This window comes from Schistocerca piceifrons, chromosome 4 (genome assembly GCF_021461385.2).
Source record: "Schistocerca piceifrons isolate TAMUIC-IGC-003096 chromosome 4, iqSchPice1.1, whole genome shotgun sequence".
Taxonomy (NCBI): Eukaryota; Metazoa; Arthropoda; class Insecta; order Orthoptera; family Acrididae; genus Schistocerca; species Schistocerca piceifrons.
In genome coordinates this window covers 360,881,694-360,900,852 of record NC_060141.1, presented here as the reverse complement: position 1 = coordinate 360,900,852, position 19,159 = coordinate 360,881,694, and the positions used below count along the sequence as shown (strand labels likewise).

At 42.4% G+C, this 19,159-nt stretch overlaps 1 protein-coding gene across 1 annotated transcript in view; it reads left to right on the top strand.

The window, feature by feature from the left end:
* Positions 1 to 19,159, top strand: part of LOC124795844 (kynurenine 3-monooxygenase-like) — a 181,682-nt gene that overhangs the window by 138,483 nt on the left and 24,040 nt on the right. The window contains exons 8-9 of the mRNA XM_047259926.1: positions 8,639 to 8,728; positions 18,111 to 18,245. Of these exons, the coding sequence (XP_047115882.1) occupies positions 8,639 to 8,728; positions 18,111 to 18,245 (225 nt within the window). The remainder of the gene's footprint in view (positions 1 to 8,638; positions 8,729 to 18,110; positions 18,246 to 19,159) is intronic.

The following is a 19,159-nucleotide window of genomic DNA, read 5'->3' as shown; positions in this document are numbered from 1 at the left end:
ACACACATCCATGCCCGAGGCAGGATTCGAACCTGCGACCGTAGCGGTCGCGCGGTTCCAGACTGAAGCGCCTAGAACCGCTCGGCCACACAGGCCGGCAATTATTAGCACGAAAACAGAACAAAAAACTGTTATAGAGATTACAAACGCGATAACGGTGCTACGTGATGTTAACGGGGAATCAAGTTCATTACCGTCTGCTACATTATCTATAGGCAGCGCTTTACAACTGTTTCTGGATCTTGGAAAAGATAAACATGGTCAGATAGATATCGCCTGAAATAATTTGGAATCTATCAGACATCCCCTGTAGATAAAACTCATTAATTCGTGACAGTAAAGAGCTAGTTGTGTTTCACAAAAACGATATTTTTTAACCCAAGTTGGTTGGTTGTTGATAAATAACTTTCTTCAAAGAATTTAATTATGTTCAAACACAGTACATATTCCAAATTCGACTGCAAATCGACGTTAGTGATATTGGTCTGTAATTCAACTGATTACTCCCATTTCCTTTCTTGGGCATTGGCAACTTTCCAGTCTTCAGGTGCGGATCTTTCGACGAGTGACCGGTTGTATATGATGGCTAAGTACGGAGTTATTGAATCAGCAGACTCCGAAAGGAACCTGGCTGGTATACAGTCTCGACCGAAGACGTTTTTATTAAATAATTTAAGGTGCTTCGCTACACCGAGGATATCTACTTCTAAGTTACTCGTGATGGCAGTTATTTTTGGTTCGACTTATGGAATATTTACTCCGTCTTCTTTGGTAAAGGAATTTCAGGGAACTCAGTTTAGCAACTCTGCTGTACTGTAGTGGCGCTGTTGTCAATAACGTCACTGTCGTTATCGCACAGTGAAGGTATAATGGTTCTTAGTACTATGGGACTAAACATCTGAGGTCATCAGTCCCCTAGAACTCAGAACTACTTAAACCTAACTTAACCTACGGACATCACACACGTCCATGCCCGAGGCAGGATTCGAACCTGCGGCCGTAGCAGTCGCCTGGCTCCGGACTGAAGCGCATAGAACCGCTCGGCCGCCACGGCCGGCACAGTGAAGGTAGTGAATGCCTCTGGCCGCTAATTTACTTCACATATGACCAGAGTCTGTAAACGTTTTCTGTCAGATTTAGAGACACGGTTTCCTTGTGGAAACACTTAAAAGCATCTCGCCTTGAAGTTCGGGCTAAATTTTGATCTTCAGTAAAACTCTGCCTATATTGAGTGTTTTTCGCTCTTTTAAATTTGGCATGCTTTTTTAGATGCTTTTGCAACAACGTTCTGACCTATTTTGTGTACCATGAGGATCAGTACCATCAATTATTAATTTATTTGCTATATATCTCTCAAATGCCGTCGATACTATTTTTTTGAATCGAAACCACCTCTGATCAACACTTATATAGACTGGAAGTAGTTGAAATTGTCTCTTAGGAAGGTTTCAAGCAAATTTTTATGCCCTTTTTTAAACAGATATATTTTGCTTTTATTTTTGGTAAAGGAATTTCAGGACACTCAGTTTAGTAACTCTTCTGTACTGTAGTGGCACTGTTGGGTACTACAGTATTCAGTCTAGCCACCACCGATTTTAAAAATCTATTTTCGCCAACGTATCTAGTGTAGATTGAAGTCGTCACCAACTATAATTGTATTAGTGGGGTACGTATATGAAATGAGATTAAAGTTTTCTTTGAACTCTTCAGAAAGTGTATCATCCGAGTCAGGGTGGGAGGGGGGGGGGTTGGTAAAAGAAACCTCTTATTTATTCCGGTTGTCAAATATAACTTCTATCCTTAGTAGCTACCGAGCGAGGTAGCGCAGTGGTTAGACACTGGACTCGCATTCGGGAGGACGACGGTTCAATCCCGCGTCCGGCCATCCTGATTTAGGTTTTCCGTGATTTCCCTAAATCGCTCCAGGCAAATGCCGGGATGGTTCCTTTCAAAGGGCACGGCCGACTTCCTTCCCCGTCCTTCCCTAATCCGATGAGACCGATGACCTCGCTGTCTGGTCTCCTTCCCCGAAACAACCAACCAACCTTAGTAACTCGTGGAGACGAGCTACTTAAATTTCACTACATGGTAAACTATTTCTGACAGCAATAAACATTCCACCACCAACTGTATTTAATCTACCTTTTCTGAAAACGTTTTGGTCCTTCGTAAAAATTTCGGCCGAATTTATTTCCCGCTTTAGCCAATTTTCCGTGCCTACATCGATTTGAAATTCAGTGTTTGGAGGTCTGCTTCTTTTCCAACTTTAGTACGACAGTTTACAATTACAATATCGATTGTTGCTAGGTCTACCTTCCTGTGTTTGCTCTGCACCCTTGAGACTGACGGCCTTTCTGTACATTCCCGAGACCCTCTAACATAAAAACCATCCTTCCACACAGCCCCCGCTACCCGTGTATCCACTTCCTGTCTCTTGTGGACCACTCTCCTATTAAGCGGAACTCGGAAACCCACCATGTTAGGGCGCAGCTCGAGAAATTTGAAGCCTACACGGCCGCAGAACCGTGTGAGCTTCTGATTCAGACCCTCCACTCGGCTCTGTACCAAAGTGCCACAGTCGATTCGTATCAATTATGCTACAGATGGTGAGCTCCACCTTCACCTCACAAGCAAGGTTGGCAGTCGTTACCACTTCAGCTAGCCGCCCGAAATCAGAGGGAATCTCTTCCGATCCAAAGCGACACATATCGTTAGTAGCAACAGAGCCACCACCTGCAGCTGGATACACCCGGTGCTCTTCATGGCGTTCGGAAGCAGCCTTTCTACATCTGTAATGACCCCTCCCGGTATGCACACAGTGACATTGGATTCCTTTCCCTACTTGGCATTCATATCTATAAGGAGCCTTACTGCTTCTACTGTTTTGTAATGCATTTGTCTTTTGAGTGTCTGAATCTTAGGAACGATGTACTGTTTGTATATTCGTTCCTGTCCGTGTAGACGATGGCTTTTACGTTGTTTAATCGGAGCCACATTGACGTAGGCGTTCTGAAATACTCTTCGCCTCCACCAAATAACTTCAATCCAATATCAAAATCGGGTCCAAATCCGAGGACAGAGTCGTCAAAAAACTTAGAACTGAAAGCGTATTCATTACTGACACCAACGTACAGCCAGAACAGAGCTGATTTCCGCGATGGGAGACTACAGCTGTTACAGCTCTTAATACGAACATCGAATATTTATTGAAAATACAAACGTAAGATATCTCAGGAACTTTCTAGATCGGTAAACATTGAATATCAAAGAAGTGCTGCTGATCAGGTTTGAACTGGGGATCCACTAGCCAACGACGCTAAATACTACGCCACACTGTACAAAGATGCAACGTCTGGTCACCTAGGTCTCGTGAAGACTATAGGCAGAATGAGAAGCAGATATCACTGACCAGGTCTCTTCCGCTCCGTTAAGAGACTACGTGAGCCACCGTAAGGCATGGAAACGACGGACGCACGTGCCGCAATTACTTCTGATACTTGTGGGAGCAATCCCGCCTGCAGGACCGCCATTCCATCGAATTTGAAGTGATCTCTTGGGGAGATTTCCTAGGTTGACATACGTGATTCCATGGATAATAGTCTGCACTGACATCTCATCCGCTATGTTGTAAGCAAAGCCGAAGCACCGGAAAATGAGAAGTTTCTTGTAAACGACATAATTTTGAAGCTCGGAGCTCCCGTGTGATGATCTCTGACCGTGGTTACGTTCTCCAGTCGAGACTGGTTTCAGAAATAATTTCATAGTGCGATATCACTCACAGTGAGAACTGCCTAGCGTCCACAGACTAATGGCCTCACAGAACGCTTTAATAAGATGCTGGCAGAACTGCCCTCGATGTACACTGACGTCAAACAGAAACATTGGGACAGAGTACTGCTTGTCGTGACGAACACTTAAAACATAGCGAAGCAAGATACTACAGGCTTCACACTGGTTCTTTCTCCTCCACTGTCGTGAGGCCGAAATTCCAACGAATGCACTGTTCCCATTTCAGCCTAATAATACTCATGACGACTTCGCGGAACACCTCATCAGTGGGAGTGAAGAAGCAAGGCAGCTGGCTCACATACAGCAAGTGGTCGCAGAAGGAATACAGAGAGCACTATAAAGCTCAGCATCGGACACTGAGATACAGCGCGGGAGAATTGACATTTGGGGAAAATTGGACTTTAGCAAAAGACACTGAAGCGGCACTTTGGGCCATGTTGGTCCTGCGTCGCATATGAAGTCCACGGTTTCGACCACTTCTTCAAGAAGACAAAAGCGAAGAGTCATCCATGTCGTGTACATGAAGCTATTACAGCCCAGAGGCGCAGAACGACGATGAGAGGTTCAAAGAAACTGATGACTCTCTCGACAATAGTGGAACTTTGGCGGGAGGAACTACCTTCGACGCTCATCATAACGAAGAGGTTGTACTGACACGACCGGAACGCGAGTACCCGCTAGTACCGGCATACAGAGAACTATTGACAAGATCTAGATCCAGGGTGCCGTAATCGGCTCCAATGAAAACTTCTGAAACAGCGGGTCGCTGTTTTTCTACGAGAGGGAGGAATGGCACGAGCCCTGGTGCAGTGTGGCGCAGTGGTTAGTGTTGCTGTCTGGTGTGTTGCAGGTCGCCAGTTCAAACCCGAACAACAGCAATTATTTTTAATTAGCACTTATCATTTCTGGAAAGTTCTTGAAATATCTTATGCTTGTGAAGTTGATATATTCTTGATTATTTTATGTTTGTATAAATACCAGCAGCCTGGGATATTCGATGTTTGCATAAATAGCTACACTCCCTGTCCAGGACGTCAGTTCCGTCCAGGCTGCCCTATGGCGTCAGTAATAAATGTGCTTTTAGTTCTAAGAGTTTTACTTCATTGGCGAACCTGGCTTAGGATTTGGATTTAATACTGATTTCGATGTTGCAATATGGAGCGAAGCAGAGGCGTAATACTCTCGGCTGCCACCAGAAGAGACGATGTGCATTTGAAAGCGAGCGTGATCGGGAGAGTGTCTCTTCACAAGGACGCAGAGAGCTTCGAATGCGCCGATAACTGCGCAAAAGTGACAACTTGGGTTGTAATGAATGAAAAAGAACAAGAAATGACCTCCTCGAAAAGCACTTTAATCAAGGACAATTATTGCAGACTGGCGTGACTATAGAGGGCATCCACACATAATACTGTTCAGAATACTGGGCGACTTGCGTGTCGATGATGATGAGTGATGAGGACGACGCAGCACCCAGCCCACGAGCGGGAAAGTCTCCAACCCGGCCGGGAGTCGAATCCGGGCCCGCCGCGTGGTACCCAGACGCGTTACCACTTTTTTTTTTCGTTATTGTCGTATCGGACGTCACATGACATGCGTTGAAGTTTGTTGTTGATACCTTCACTCAGTTTTTTATTACAAAGAGCAGCCAGCACTCTGACCGATCACGCTGAGCTACCATGCCGGTACCACTCAGCTAAGCAGGTGGACACAGTCGGTAGTAACTGACGGAAAGTCATCGAGTAAATCAGAAGTAATATTTGGCATTCCCCAGGAACTGTTGTAGACTCTATACTGTTCCTGATGTGTATGAACGATCTAGGACACGATCTGAACTGCCCTATTATGTAGATTGTTTGCAGAAGGTGCGTCGTTTAAAGTCTTGAAATCATCAGATGATGAAAACCGATTGCAAAATGACTTGGACGAGATACGTGTATGGTGCGAGAAGTGACAGTTGACTCTGAATAATAAAAAGCGGGAAGTCATCCACATGAGCACTAAAAGGAATCCGCTAAATTTCGGTTAAAAGAGAAATCACACAATTACCAATAACTTAAACTGGAACGATCACATAAATAACATTCTGGTTAAAGCGAACCGAAACTGTGATTTGTTGGAAGAACACTTAGAAAATGCAACAGTTCTGCTAAAGAGACAGCCTACACTTAACCATCCTTTTCTCGAGTACTGCTGTGTGATATGGGTTCGGCATCAATAGCATTGCGTGAGGACATCGAAAAAGTTCAAAGAATGGCAGCTCGTTTTCTATTATCGCGAGATAGGGGAGAGAGTGCCACGTATATGATACGGGAAGTGGGATGACAATCATTAAAATATTGGCGTTTTTCATTGTTTCAGGATGTTGTCACGAAATTTCAATCACCATCTCTCCCCTCCGAATGCGAAAATATTTTGTTGGCACCCACCTATATAGGGAGAAATGATCGTCATAGTAAAGTAAGAGAAACCAGAGTTCGCACGGAAAGATTTAAGTGTTTCAAGCAACTTTCTGTGGAGGCCAACCACAGCTCAGACATTGTGAATAACAATAACAGCTCTCAAAACTCAATAACCATTCAAATTATCACAATAATTAAAAGGTCGTAATGATGAAGTGTTTCCAAAAGCCGCATAGCTGTACGAAGGTGCTTTATTTGCAATTACCGGTTTCACGTCAGCATAGACGCATCTTCAGGTTTATAATGGTTACAGTTGCATACTGTATATTGGCAGTTACGGAGTTCCAGCTTTCAGGACTTCGTTATTGTCCATCTACATTATGAAGATGTTACCATTATAAACCTGAAGAAGCGTTTATACTGACGTGAAACCGGTAGTTGCGGATAAAATACCTTCTTACAGCTATGAGGCTTTTGGAAACACCTCATCGTTCTTGACTTTTTAATCGTTATAATTTTAGGAAAATTTGAATGGTTATTGAGTATTGAGTGTTATTGTTATTAACAATTTAAGTGTTGGTTTTTCCCTCGCGCTCTTCGATAGTGGAACGGTAAGGAAATTTCTTGAAGGTGGTTCGATTAACCCTCTACCAGGCACTTAATTGTGAATTGCAGAGTAATTACTCATATTTAGATGTAGATGAGTACATTCAGAGATCAGACTTTCGTTCAGAAGAATTTGTGAATTCTATGATGGAGTAATAAGTCGAGTGTACAGTCTTTCCTAGGAGAGCATACCCACCCAGCTCGGGGTCTATTGGTAAGCGTCGGTGCCTATAGATTCCGGGATAGAGGATTCAATTGTGGGCAGCTTCGGTGATTTTATTCGCTAGGAGTCTGCTTGTTTGTATTGTCTACACCATTTCATCTCATCTTCATCAACGCGCAGGTCCACGAAGTGACGTTAAATCGAATGAGCTGCACCAGGCGCCTGAAGTATAGCATACGTGGTCTCCCGGCCAAATGCCATAGGATCATTTCATTTTTTCCCTTGGAAAGCATAGTTTAGAATTTATGCCTAAATCTACAAGCATCTTGTGTAAACCTTTAGAGTGCACGGCTGAAGGTTCTTAGCATTGCACCACAGATTAGCGTTTCTTCTCGTCCCAAACACGTGTGGAGTGCGGGAAGAATGACGTCCGTAATGCCTCCGTGCGCGTTGTGCTTTACCTGCCTACACCGTCCCTACGGAAATGACACGGAGAGGCATGAAGAACTCTCGACTTCAGGCATAGTTCTACCGGACGCTTTAAGCTTCATGTGGACGCTGTAGAGTTTTCAAAGGTTTGAGTTTGGGGTCGGATATTACATCGGAGATTTCGCTAAGATTTTGTGTAAGAAGTGAGCTACTTTTCGGCGGAAATACTGTTTCAAGTTGTACCTCCTAGAGCAAATTGTAGTAGCGGCTGGAGGTTTCCAGTAGGGAACTTCACATTTATTACAAGAGTGAGTTTAAGGGAGTTTGGTTGACGTTGAATGCGAATGGCAGTTCGTACTCCGTCCGTCCATCTATCTTAAGTTTTTGCGTTAAAAGTCAAACGGTACGACGGCTTCCTAGAAATGCACACGAAAAATTCGTACACTATCGGCATTTTAAAAAATAATTATCAGTTGAATAGCATCTATTTCATCCTCTACCGTTCACTAACAAAACAAGAACAAATACATAAAGAAAGAAGAAATTTTCACTAAAACTAGACGATCGAACGCTCCTTTATATCAGCGTGCATAAGTACCACTAGGTTGTATTGGACATAATAAGCTTTTCTCATCTGTACAGTTCTGTCAACCTCGAATCATCTTTCAAGAAAATAAAATGAAAAAATGCCTACTGGATGCCTCGAATGTTCTCAGAATTGCCACTGTTCAAACACAAGAATCCTGAAAAGGTTGAAAATTCCCATTAACATGTGTAACCGATGACGACGGTGCGTTATATGAATGGGGGCACCTTAATTTGACTGCTCACGGACAGGAGACACTCCAGTTATATCGGAGCAGCACGTGACAGAACTAAACGGTTTAAAGTGACTTTTTTCTTTCACTTAAACTATTTTTCTTCTTGTGATCTTCACACAGTGTCTTTAACTCTTGTGTAACGTTTAGCAAAGACTGCTGTACCATACTGACTCTGCTTTGGAAAAATTACGGCGCTTAACTTAAGGCGTTTGAATGACTTTAACGTTTTCTTCGCGAATGTCAGATTCTTAACTGGCGTTTATAGTTTTGTTACCTGAGCATGCGGTTCTCATGATGCTCCTGTGTTTAGCAATAAAACATACACTATGTCATGCTCTGTATTCCAGCAGCAAGAATTTTATCTCGCTTGTTTTATGATATATGTTGAACTAATAGTGAGTTTTACTGATTGTGTTTTTTTGTATGCACAGTGCAAACCGTACCACGTGGGCAGCTCCGCGGTTATCATAGGGGATGCAGCGCATGCCATGGTCCCCTTCTATGGCCAAGGAATGAATGCGGTGAGTATTCTTGGGCTAAACAGTCGTATCGAATAGTACCGTAGTTTCTCAGATGACAATATGGTAGTAATATCTACTCTTGAAGCGATGTTGCAGGAGATAACTCCAGTTCTAACATTCGGTTTCCTTATGTGGTTTAGATACGTTTCTTTTCCCAAACCTTATGTCGGCTGTACCAACCTGCCTAGGAATTTCTAAAATACATCATGAAACGACTAGAAGGAAATCAAGCGAGTGTTGTAGGACGAGATAGAATCTGAAACTAGTTCCTGGAAAACTGTAATGACTTGCTCCTACGAAATTAGCCGCCTTTCTAGCTATCTGAGAAATAATAATTTCTCTTAGCATACAGTAACCTTCGTAATAAGACACGAAGAGAATTTTTAATTAACTTTTATGTATAGGGCGAATCAACTACCACCGTGAATTTTTCCAAAACGAAATGTGCAATCGATGTTCTGCCTTCACAGAAATAAGGTGCACACACGGACTCAGTAAAACAAACCGTGTTGAACTGAGATGTTCACTAACACCACTTCTTCAATTCTTAAGATGAGTGGAACCACAGTGGAATTTATTGCAGAGTTTTAATGCAAATAGTCAATCGCCATTACAGTCTATGAGCGCTGTTCACACACCCGCTTGGTATTTGTGCGCGCCACAACCATACATGTCCTCCCAGCAATCGACATAAAAACGATGACCATTTGGCTGTGCTCACACGCGAGATGGAAGCTGATGTGAACATGGTTGGTTAGTAAACATTTAGAAACTTAATCTGTAACTGAACAGCACTCTAGCGGCAGTTGTCGACTGCATCTGGCGCGTCAAATACAAAAATTTTATTTCCGAAAACACCGAAATTAATTTCAATACCGATTGCTGAATATGGGCAAAGTTAATCTAAGAGAACGTTGCGGCCACACCAATGGGTTGACGGAATTAAATATGCTGAAAAAAATTACTTCAAAAATAATACATTTTCGCTCAGAAAAATCCTCTTTGACAACAACTCTGAATAAGAGAACTTCGTTTCAAATATTTCTGAAGAATTAAAACTGCGTGCTCGGCGAGAAAGCAAAGAGAGATTACTTAGTATCAAAAGCAGTACACTACAAAATAATTTATTCGTTATCAATGGTTTCGAGGTTTGTATGCGTATCTTTTTGCGTCCATTTCTTCATGTTCCTCTATCAGAGTTTCCCCTTCTCCAAAATGATTGGAAATGCACACAGCCATTGTCTGAGTAATAATTCTGTATATGTTTATACACTGCGAAAAAAGTATCACTTTTTAGAAAGCCCGTAATTGTCGCCCTAATGAATGACTAACGTGTTGCCTGCCATCAGGCGTTAGAGCAGCCACGTGTGACCACTGAGCTGAATGGGCGTCGAAGTCTCTTACAGGTACGTTCTTAACGTCCTAAACAAAGGTGTGTGGGTGGCACCGAAGGTACTACCAAATTGAGAGATCGTCGTAGTACACTTTGCGGTTTTCTTCACGCACATGTAAATGTTGCACCAATCTTTGATCACACCATAGGAGGGCGCGAGACAGGAGGGCTGAAAAATCATAGACACATTTTGTTGCTTCTTACCACGTTCAAAGCTCGTCGAATCGTTTTGAACGGTCTTATAACTTAATGTGAAATCCTACGTGCATTAAACTTTTATTGCGCAGTTTGCTTCTTTTCTTGAGTCATCAACGCCTCGACGTTTGATGCAGTCCCCATGAATTTCTTTCTTGTGCCAACCTCTTCATCACAAAGTAGCTCTTCTACACTACTTCATACATTTGCCATAAAATGGATAAAAAGTTCTTCCGAATTACCGGTTATTACACGAAGAAAAGATACGTGTCTGATTCATCCAGGTTTATACTATAATCATTTTATGTCCAAGTCAAAATAACTAAAGCAGTATTGATCAAAGGAGAAAATACAAAAATGCAGTAAGTGAAGCACGCAAAAAGGAATACCAACGTCTCAAAAATGAGATCGATAGGAAGTGCAAAATGGCTAAGTAGGGATGGCTAGAAGACAAATGTAAGGATGCAGAGGCTTATCTCACGAGGGATAAGATAGATACTGCCTACAAGAAAATTAAAGAGACCTTTGGAGAAAAGAGAACCACTTGCATGAATATCAAGAGCTCAGATGGAAACCCAGTTCTAAGCAAAGAAGGGAAAGCAGAAAGGTGGAAGGAGTATATAGAGGGTCTATACAGGAGCGATGTTCTTGGGGACAATATTATGGAAATGGAAGAGGATGTGAATGAAGATGAAATGGGAGATATGATACTGCGTAAAGAGTTTGACAGAGCGCTGAAAGACCTGAGTTGAAACAAGGCCCCGGGAGTAGACAACATTCCATTAGAGCTACTGACAGCCTTGGGAGAGCCAGTCCTGACAAAACTCTACCATCTGGTAGTCCCTCAGACTTAAAGAAGAATATAATAATTCCAATCCCAAAGAAAGCAGGTGTTGACAGATGTGAAAATTAGCGAATTATCAGTTTAATAAGTCACAGCTGCAAAATACTAACGCGAATTCTTTACAGACGAATGGAAAAACTGGTAGAAGCCGACCTCGGGGAAGATCAGTTTGGATTCCGTAGAAATGTTGGAACACGTGAGGCAGTACTGACTCTACGACTTATCTTAGAAGATAGATTAAGGAAAGGCAAACCTACGTTTCTAGCATTTGTAGACTTAGAGAAAGCTTTTGACAATGTTGACTGGTATACTCTCTTTCAAATTCTGAAGGTGGCAGGGGTAAAGTACAGGGAGCGAAAGGCTATTTACAATTTGTACAGAAACCAGATGGCAGTTATAAGAGTCGAGGGACATGAAAGGGAAGCAGTGGTTGGGAAGGGAGTAAGACAGGGTTGTAGCCTCTCCCCGATGCTATTCAATCTGTATATTGAGCAAGCAGTAAAGGAAACGAAAGAAAAGTTCGGAGTTGGTATTAAAATCCATGGAGAAGAAATAAAAGCTTTGAGGTTTGCCGATGACATTGTAATTCTGTCAGAGACAGCAAAGGACTTGGAAGAGCAGTTGAACGGAATGGACAGTATCTTGAAAGGAGGGTATAAGATGAACATTAACAAAAGCAAAACGAGGATAATGGGATGTAGTCGAAGTAAGTCGGGTGATGCTGAGGGAATTAGATTAGGAAATGAGACACTTCAAGTAGTAAAGGAGTTTTGGTATTTGGGGAGCAAAATAACTGATGATGGTCGAAGTAGAGAGGATATAAAATGTAGACTGGCAATGGTAAGGAAAGCGTTTCTGAAGAAGAGAAAATTGTTAAAATCGAGTATAGATTTAAGTGTCAGGAAGTCGTTTCTGAAACTATTTGTATGGAGTGTAGCCATGTATGGAAGTGAAACATGGACGATAAACAGCTTTGACAAGAAGAGAATAGAAGCTTTCTAAATGTGGTGCTACAGAATAATGCTGAAAATTAGATGGGTAGATCACATAATTAATGAGGAGGTATTGAACAGAATTGGGGAGAAGAGGAGTTTGTGGCACAACCTGACTAGAAGAAGGGATCGGTTGGTAGGACATGTTCTGAGGCATCAAGGGATCACCATTTTAGTATTGTAGGGCAGCATGGAGGGTAAAAATCGTAGAGGGGGACCAAGAGATGAATACACTAAGCAGATTCAGAAAGATGCAACCTGCAGTAGATACTGGGTGATGAAGAAGCTTGCACAGGATAGAGTAGCATGGAGAGCTGCATCAAACCAGTCTTAGGACTGAAGACGAGAACAACTACAATAGGAGCCTCTTCCCCTCCCAGCATCTGACCAAGGTTTTCTACATATCTCTTAAATGGTTCCAAAGTTCCTCGCTTCCGACTGCTGAAGGATCGTTAGGACTGAATGAAAAAATTCGCGAACATACTACATGAGTAACAACTGAATAGGCGTAATTGTGATCCATCAAACAGAAAAGGCCTTGCACAATCATTGTAACGTATAGATGAGCATGGTCTTGGATGACAGCTACAACAGCCCGTTGATGGAACGGAACAGTTTCTTGTTCTTCAGCTCTTCAATGAGTAATTCGCAACTGAGGGTAGCACAGCCATGATACCCAGTGGCACCCGAGACTATCAGGCCAATAGCCCATTGTACATGAGAGGTCCTCCCCTCTGTAGCGGATCACGAATGGTTAGCAGTCACTTTAGTCCTAAATGAAGCGAGAGTCTCCGGAAATAGCTTGTTGCCTCTCAGCACGTAAATTCTATACAGACGATCTCCCCGTAGATAGAGTAGTTTCATGTTTGGCGTCAAGACTATCCTGTGCAAAGAAATTCATGCACGCAGTCCACGGTGTTGCAAAATCTGGTAAACTCTGTGGCAGCACACTTTCACATGATTTGAAATTTGGCCCTACTGAGCATGCGCACCAATAAACAGTTTGAAACTATCTGCGATCTTCGATTTTGTCTTGTTTTCCACTTAATAACTCATGTGTTGCACTGGATGTCATGCCGGAATACCTTTTTACGCCATGGGGAATTGCATCGTTCTGAAGCTAAAGTGACGTGCCTGGTGTTTTCCGTATTATAACTCAACTGCTACAAAAGTTTGTAGTTTCGAGGAAGAGGTGAATTAAAGAACTATAAAAACACATCATTTTGTACGATTTATTACAATATAATGTCGGGAAATAAGAAGCTGATATCTGATAAAAGTGTTACTCAATCCAATTACGGAAAATTAAAAGTCAGAATTTTAGTTACTTGTTAGTGTTGCACAGCATTAAAGCTGGAAAAATTGGCAGGAAGGTACGTACTACATGTCTTTATTTATTGTTCGTTTAACTTAAAATAGCAAAATAGCGGTGAAATTGATGAACGGGTGGAAAACGTTTCCATATAAAATATCAATTTTACATGTCAGATAAGGATGATATGACAGTAAAATATGACGTATTGTCAATCTGTTCACAAAAGAATGAGACTTTGTAAATGGGAAACGTAAATAACACTCATTAGGATATAAATTAGTCGCAAAGATGGTCCTATGTAGGTGTACAGAATGTGTGGGTGAGAGGAAAACTTCCACATTTTACTAAAGCCGAAGAAATTAAATCAATATTTAACAAATGACAAAAGTGTGATCAGCTTTCAACAAGACAGCATCTTCATGTACACCTACGTCACACTCCGCAAGGCACGTCACGGAGGTTGACGTTACCATTAAATGATCCCTCTTTCCTTGTTCCACTCACGAATTGCGCATGGAAAGAATAATTGTCGGCAAGCCTCTGTATTAGCTTTAATTTTTCGAGTTCACCCGTCGCGCTCATTTCATGGGCGGAAGTAATATGTTGTCCTCTTCCTGGAAACTGCTCACTTAAAATTTCGACAGCAAACCTCTCCGTGAGGCACAACGCCTCCGCCACTGGAGTCTATGGAGCATCTCTTTAACGCTTTCGCTCCAAATAAACGAACCTGTGACGAAACGTGCCGCTCTTCGTTGGATCTTGTCTATCTCTTCTATCAGTCCTACCTGGTAAGCGTCACAGACTGACGAACAGCACATAATGATCGGTCGAACAAGCACCTTGTAAGGCCCCTCCCTCGTGGGTGAATCGTTTAGATTCTTCCTTTGAATCTGTCTGGCATCTACTTTTCCTACTATTTATTTTACATGGTCAGTCCACTTAAGGTCGCTCTGGATAATTACTCCTGGATATTTTACGGTAGATATTGTTTCAAGTAATTTGTCATCAATAGTATAGTTACACAGTAGTGGATTTCTTTCCCTATGTATGTGCAAAATGTTACATTTAGTGACGCTCAGGGTCAACTGCCAAGGTCCACACCATTCGTCAGTCGTCTGCAGATCATTCTACAAATCTATGCCATCTTCTGGTGTTGCTATTTTCTTGTAAACAACCACATCATTAGCGAATAGTGTTAAAAGACGTCCAATGCAATATAATTGATCATTTATATGCTTTGTAAATAGTAACGTACCTTTCATAGTTGCATGGGGACTCCGGAAATTATTTTACATCTGTCGATTTTGTTCCGTTGCAAGTAATAATAGAGTTCTATAAACGAGGAAGTCTTGAATCCAGTCGCAAATCTGGTCCGTTACTCGGTGAGCACGTATTTTTTTCACTAAAAGGCAGTGTGGGACGGTGTCAAATGCCCTCTTGAAATCAAGGAAGATAGTATTAACCTATCCCTATTGTCTATAGCGCTATGGATCTCATTGAGACACATAGTGAGCCGAGTTTCGCAAGATCTCTGTTGATTTTTATAGAGGGAATTTTCGTTCTCCAAAAATGTAATAATTCTTGACCATAAAACATGTTCCATAATGTTACAAGAGACTGACGTGAACGACATAGGCCAGTAGTCATGGGCATCTGTCCTACTGCCCTTCTTGAAAACGGGGATGACCTGCGCTATTTTCCGGTCGCCAATTACCATTCCTTGCTCCAGCGATCAACGATAAACTGCTGCTTTCACATAATCTTTGTAGACTCTTACAGATATCTCATCTGATCCTGATGCCTTTCCACTACTAAGCGATTGCAGCTATTTTTCTATTCTCAATATGTCCCAATTCGACGTTCGTACGATGATTGAAAGGAGGGACCGTATTACGATCTTCCGCGATGAAACAATTTCGGAAGACAGAATTTATTATTTAGGCCTTTTCTCTCTTATCTTCCGATTCTGTGCCCGTTTGGTCATTGAGTGAATGAATAGAGGATTTCGAACCGTTTGCTGACTTACTGTAAGACGAAAACCGCATTTGGCTTTTACTCAGGTCGGCTGACAAAACTTCATTTTGAAAGTCATTGAACGCCACTCTTATTGCTCTCCTTACGCTCACTTTCACTTCGGTCAGTGTTTTGTTGTCAGCTAGATATAGACTTTTGTTGAATTGTGTTGAAGCTCTCTTTTTTTACGTAGCAGTTTACCACGGTTATTAAACCACGGTGGGTCTTACTTATCTTTTGCAACCGCTTCTTAGGAGATTTTGGGACACTTGTTTCATAACTAGAAGTGCTCGTATCGATTTTATACTCACTCTCTGAAGCACTTAAATCGCTGTCATGTTCAGACATGTTGTGCGACTAGCAACCAGACAGAAGGTAACAAGAATGAACTGTACCGACCGTTTTCTTTCAATTACCATCATTGCCATTTGTCACTACAATTGCATGTGACAAATACTATGAAAACGTATCAAAACTGTATTATAACAAACAGAGACAGCATACAATAAACTTTCCATTAAATTACTCTTTCACTTACCGAAAGCCCAGCAACGGAATTTGCTAGATAACGTAAATTCAATAAAAACCTAAATTTTTTTGTGTGGCCTCCTATGCTCAGAAATGACGCTGGAGAAATAACTGCGTTGCGTTCTACTCCTTTCACATGACAGAATCTGACTGCTGTTTGGTACAATGTCAAGACAATTTCGGGACATGTCTGGTTCTTGCCCCAAACAGCCGACATCGACAAGTCCATTCCCTATGTCATTCTTGATTGTTCCCATGGACATGTGTCAATCTTCCACAATACGGTCGAGCAGTTTTCAAATTATGCAATGATGGTAAAATCTCATTTTCGGCCAAAAGCAGTTTACCTGGTCATGACTTCACTTTTTCAATTTCGCTTTCTTTGCTGTGTGGTTGTCCGCCTCCGGACTTCTAATTTCTACATTTCTGTACACGCAAAAGACAGACAGGCAGATTGAGTGCAGCACCAAATCACCAGAAACAAGACTATCAGGTGGTAAACTGTCTCCTTGTAGTCTATCAGGAGTCTATGCCCAGAGTTCATACGAACTGTGATCTAAAAGCAACTGGAATGCTTGTTTTTCTTAAATAATCTGTGTTTATTCATCAACATCAACTTATTCCCTTCAAAGCTCTCCCCATCAGAGGTAATACATTTGCTCTAGCGCTTTTCGCAATCTTGGAAGCACTTGTGGAACTCACTTTTCGTTATGGCGTACACCTCCTTCAGCGATTCTGTTTTTATCTCATCAATGTTGGCAAAACGACATCCTTTTATAGTTCTCCTCAGCCTCGAGACTAGAAAGAAGACGCAGCAGGTCCTATCTGGCGAATACGATGGCTGACGCACCATTATGGTTTTGGTTTTTTGCCAAAAACTCACGAACAAGCGTTGAGATATGAGCGGGAGCATCATCGTGATGTAATCTCCATGAGTTGTTTTGCCACAATTGTAATCGTTTTCTTCAGATTGCTTCTTACAAACGGCGTTTACCTTCCAGGTGGTATTCCTTATTGGGCGTGCGACAATAAGGTAGGAACTCACGATCCAATATTGAAATCGAAGAAAACAGTTAGGAGGACCTTCACATGTGATCGAACTTGTCGAATTTTTTTCGGGCTTATCTCTTCAGGCAGTTTCCTCTGGGCTTTGGTTTCAACGTCATACCCGTATACCCATGTTTCATTACCTGTTACAACCTTCTATACAAGTTCACGATCGTTGTCGACTTTATTCAACAATTACTGGGTGATGTCTACGCGACGTCGTTTTTAGTCGAAATTCGACAATTTCGGAACAAACTTTGCTGCTACACGCTTCATGTCCAGAACTTCCGAAAAAAAATTGCTTGTCATGAGCCACAGGATATGCAGACATCATCAACAGCCTCTGTGATGGTGATTAGGCGATTTTCCAGAACCATTTTCTTTGCTTCTGCTACATTGTCGTCATAAACGTTTATAACACTTGTAAACTCTTGCCTTACTCGTAGTAGATTCGCCAAAAGACACTATAAACATTTAGAATGCAGTGCTGCGCTTTATTCCATTTTTCAAGCAAAATTTAATGAAAATTCTTTGATACATCTTTTCCGAAATGCCGAGCACTCGAAAACTCGTATAACCCTTTCGACTGCCAACAATAAAATAAATATTCAAAGCAACTGCAAATTTAAACATATATCTGGAACACGTGTATCAACAAGGCAAAAAAACACTTTTTTTTAGATCAGGCGCTCGCGAAATTAAAAAACTCGCGTTGTTTCTTGATCATATCTCATAGTGTCCCTTAATGCTGTTTACGTCTAACCCGTGGCTGGTTCGTAGTGGGCCGACTATTCAACCGAGCGAGATGACGGAGAGGTCACACACTGGACTTGTATTCGCGTGGCCGGCGGATCAAATCCCCTTCCGGACATTCAGGCCTAGATTTCGCTAGGTCGCTTTCGGCAAATGTCGACATGATTCCTTTGAAGGAGCACGGCCAGCTTCCTTTCCCATTCTCCGCCGTTCTGAGGTTGTGCTGTGTCTTCAGTGGCCTCGTCGCCGATGACATGCTAAACACTAACCTTCCTCACAGCTGCTTGGAACCTGTTGTGCAGGGCTTCGAGGACTGCCTGCTGCTGGACGAGCTGCTCGCCTCCAAAGGTCAGGCCGAGGCGCTGTTCGAGTTCTCGCGCCTGCGCAGTCCAGACGCCCACGCCATCGTCGACCTCGCCATGTACAACTACATCGAGGTAAGATCCACTCTCCTTCATATCTAACGTTTGCAGCCAAGGTCGACAAGTAAGTGTTAGCATAACGTGAACCGTGTCTCTCAACTGACGACAGAGATAAGTCCTTTGTTTTTACTATCAGTAATCGCAGGTCACAGGAATGTCATTCTAGTCACAATGTGTTACATTAAAAGTTTATTGTAATGTACTTTACATCTCCGGGAGAGGACTGCCTGGGAGGGGGAAGGGGGAGGGATATCCATGAGAAAAATATTGAAAAGCTAATGAAAAGGTAATATTCTGAGTCAGAGCGTGACATCTCAGATCTCAGCGAAATGAAATGGAAATAAGAGAATGATTTCTGGCCAGGCGAATGTTGGGTAATATCAACAACAGTCGAAAACGGTGCAACAGGCGTGGGATTCGTCATGAACAGGAAGACAAGATATAAAATAAGCAACCAGTAAGACTCAAATTGTATTCCAAGTACAGTTGGCCATACAACTATAACAGCATTAGTCTCGATTCTTCGTTTTCTCGTTCTCCCTGTTGCGGGAATTCAAGTAATGATTAAGTGATGAATTGAATGGACTACCTTATAAAGATGTAGACAGTTTTCATATGGACGTCTGGGTCGGTTGGTTCAAATGGCTCTGAGCACTATGGGACTTAACATCTGAGGTCATCAATCCCCTAGAGCTTAGAACCACCTAAATCTAACTAACCTAAGGACATCACACACATCCATGCCCGTGGCAGGATTCGAACCTGCGTCCGTAGCGGTCGCGCGGTTCCAGACTGAAGCGCCTAGAACCGCTCAGCCACAACGGCCGGCGTCTCGGTCGGCTCAGGGAGCTTGCAAGAATAGCCGACGTAGTTGAGGCGACTGATCGGGACAAGCAGGAAATCCGGGTTCGAGTCCCGATACAGCTGCC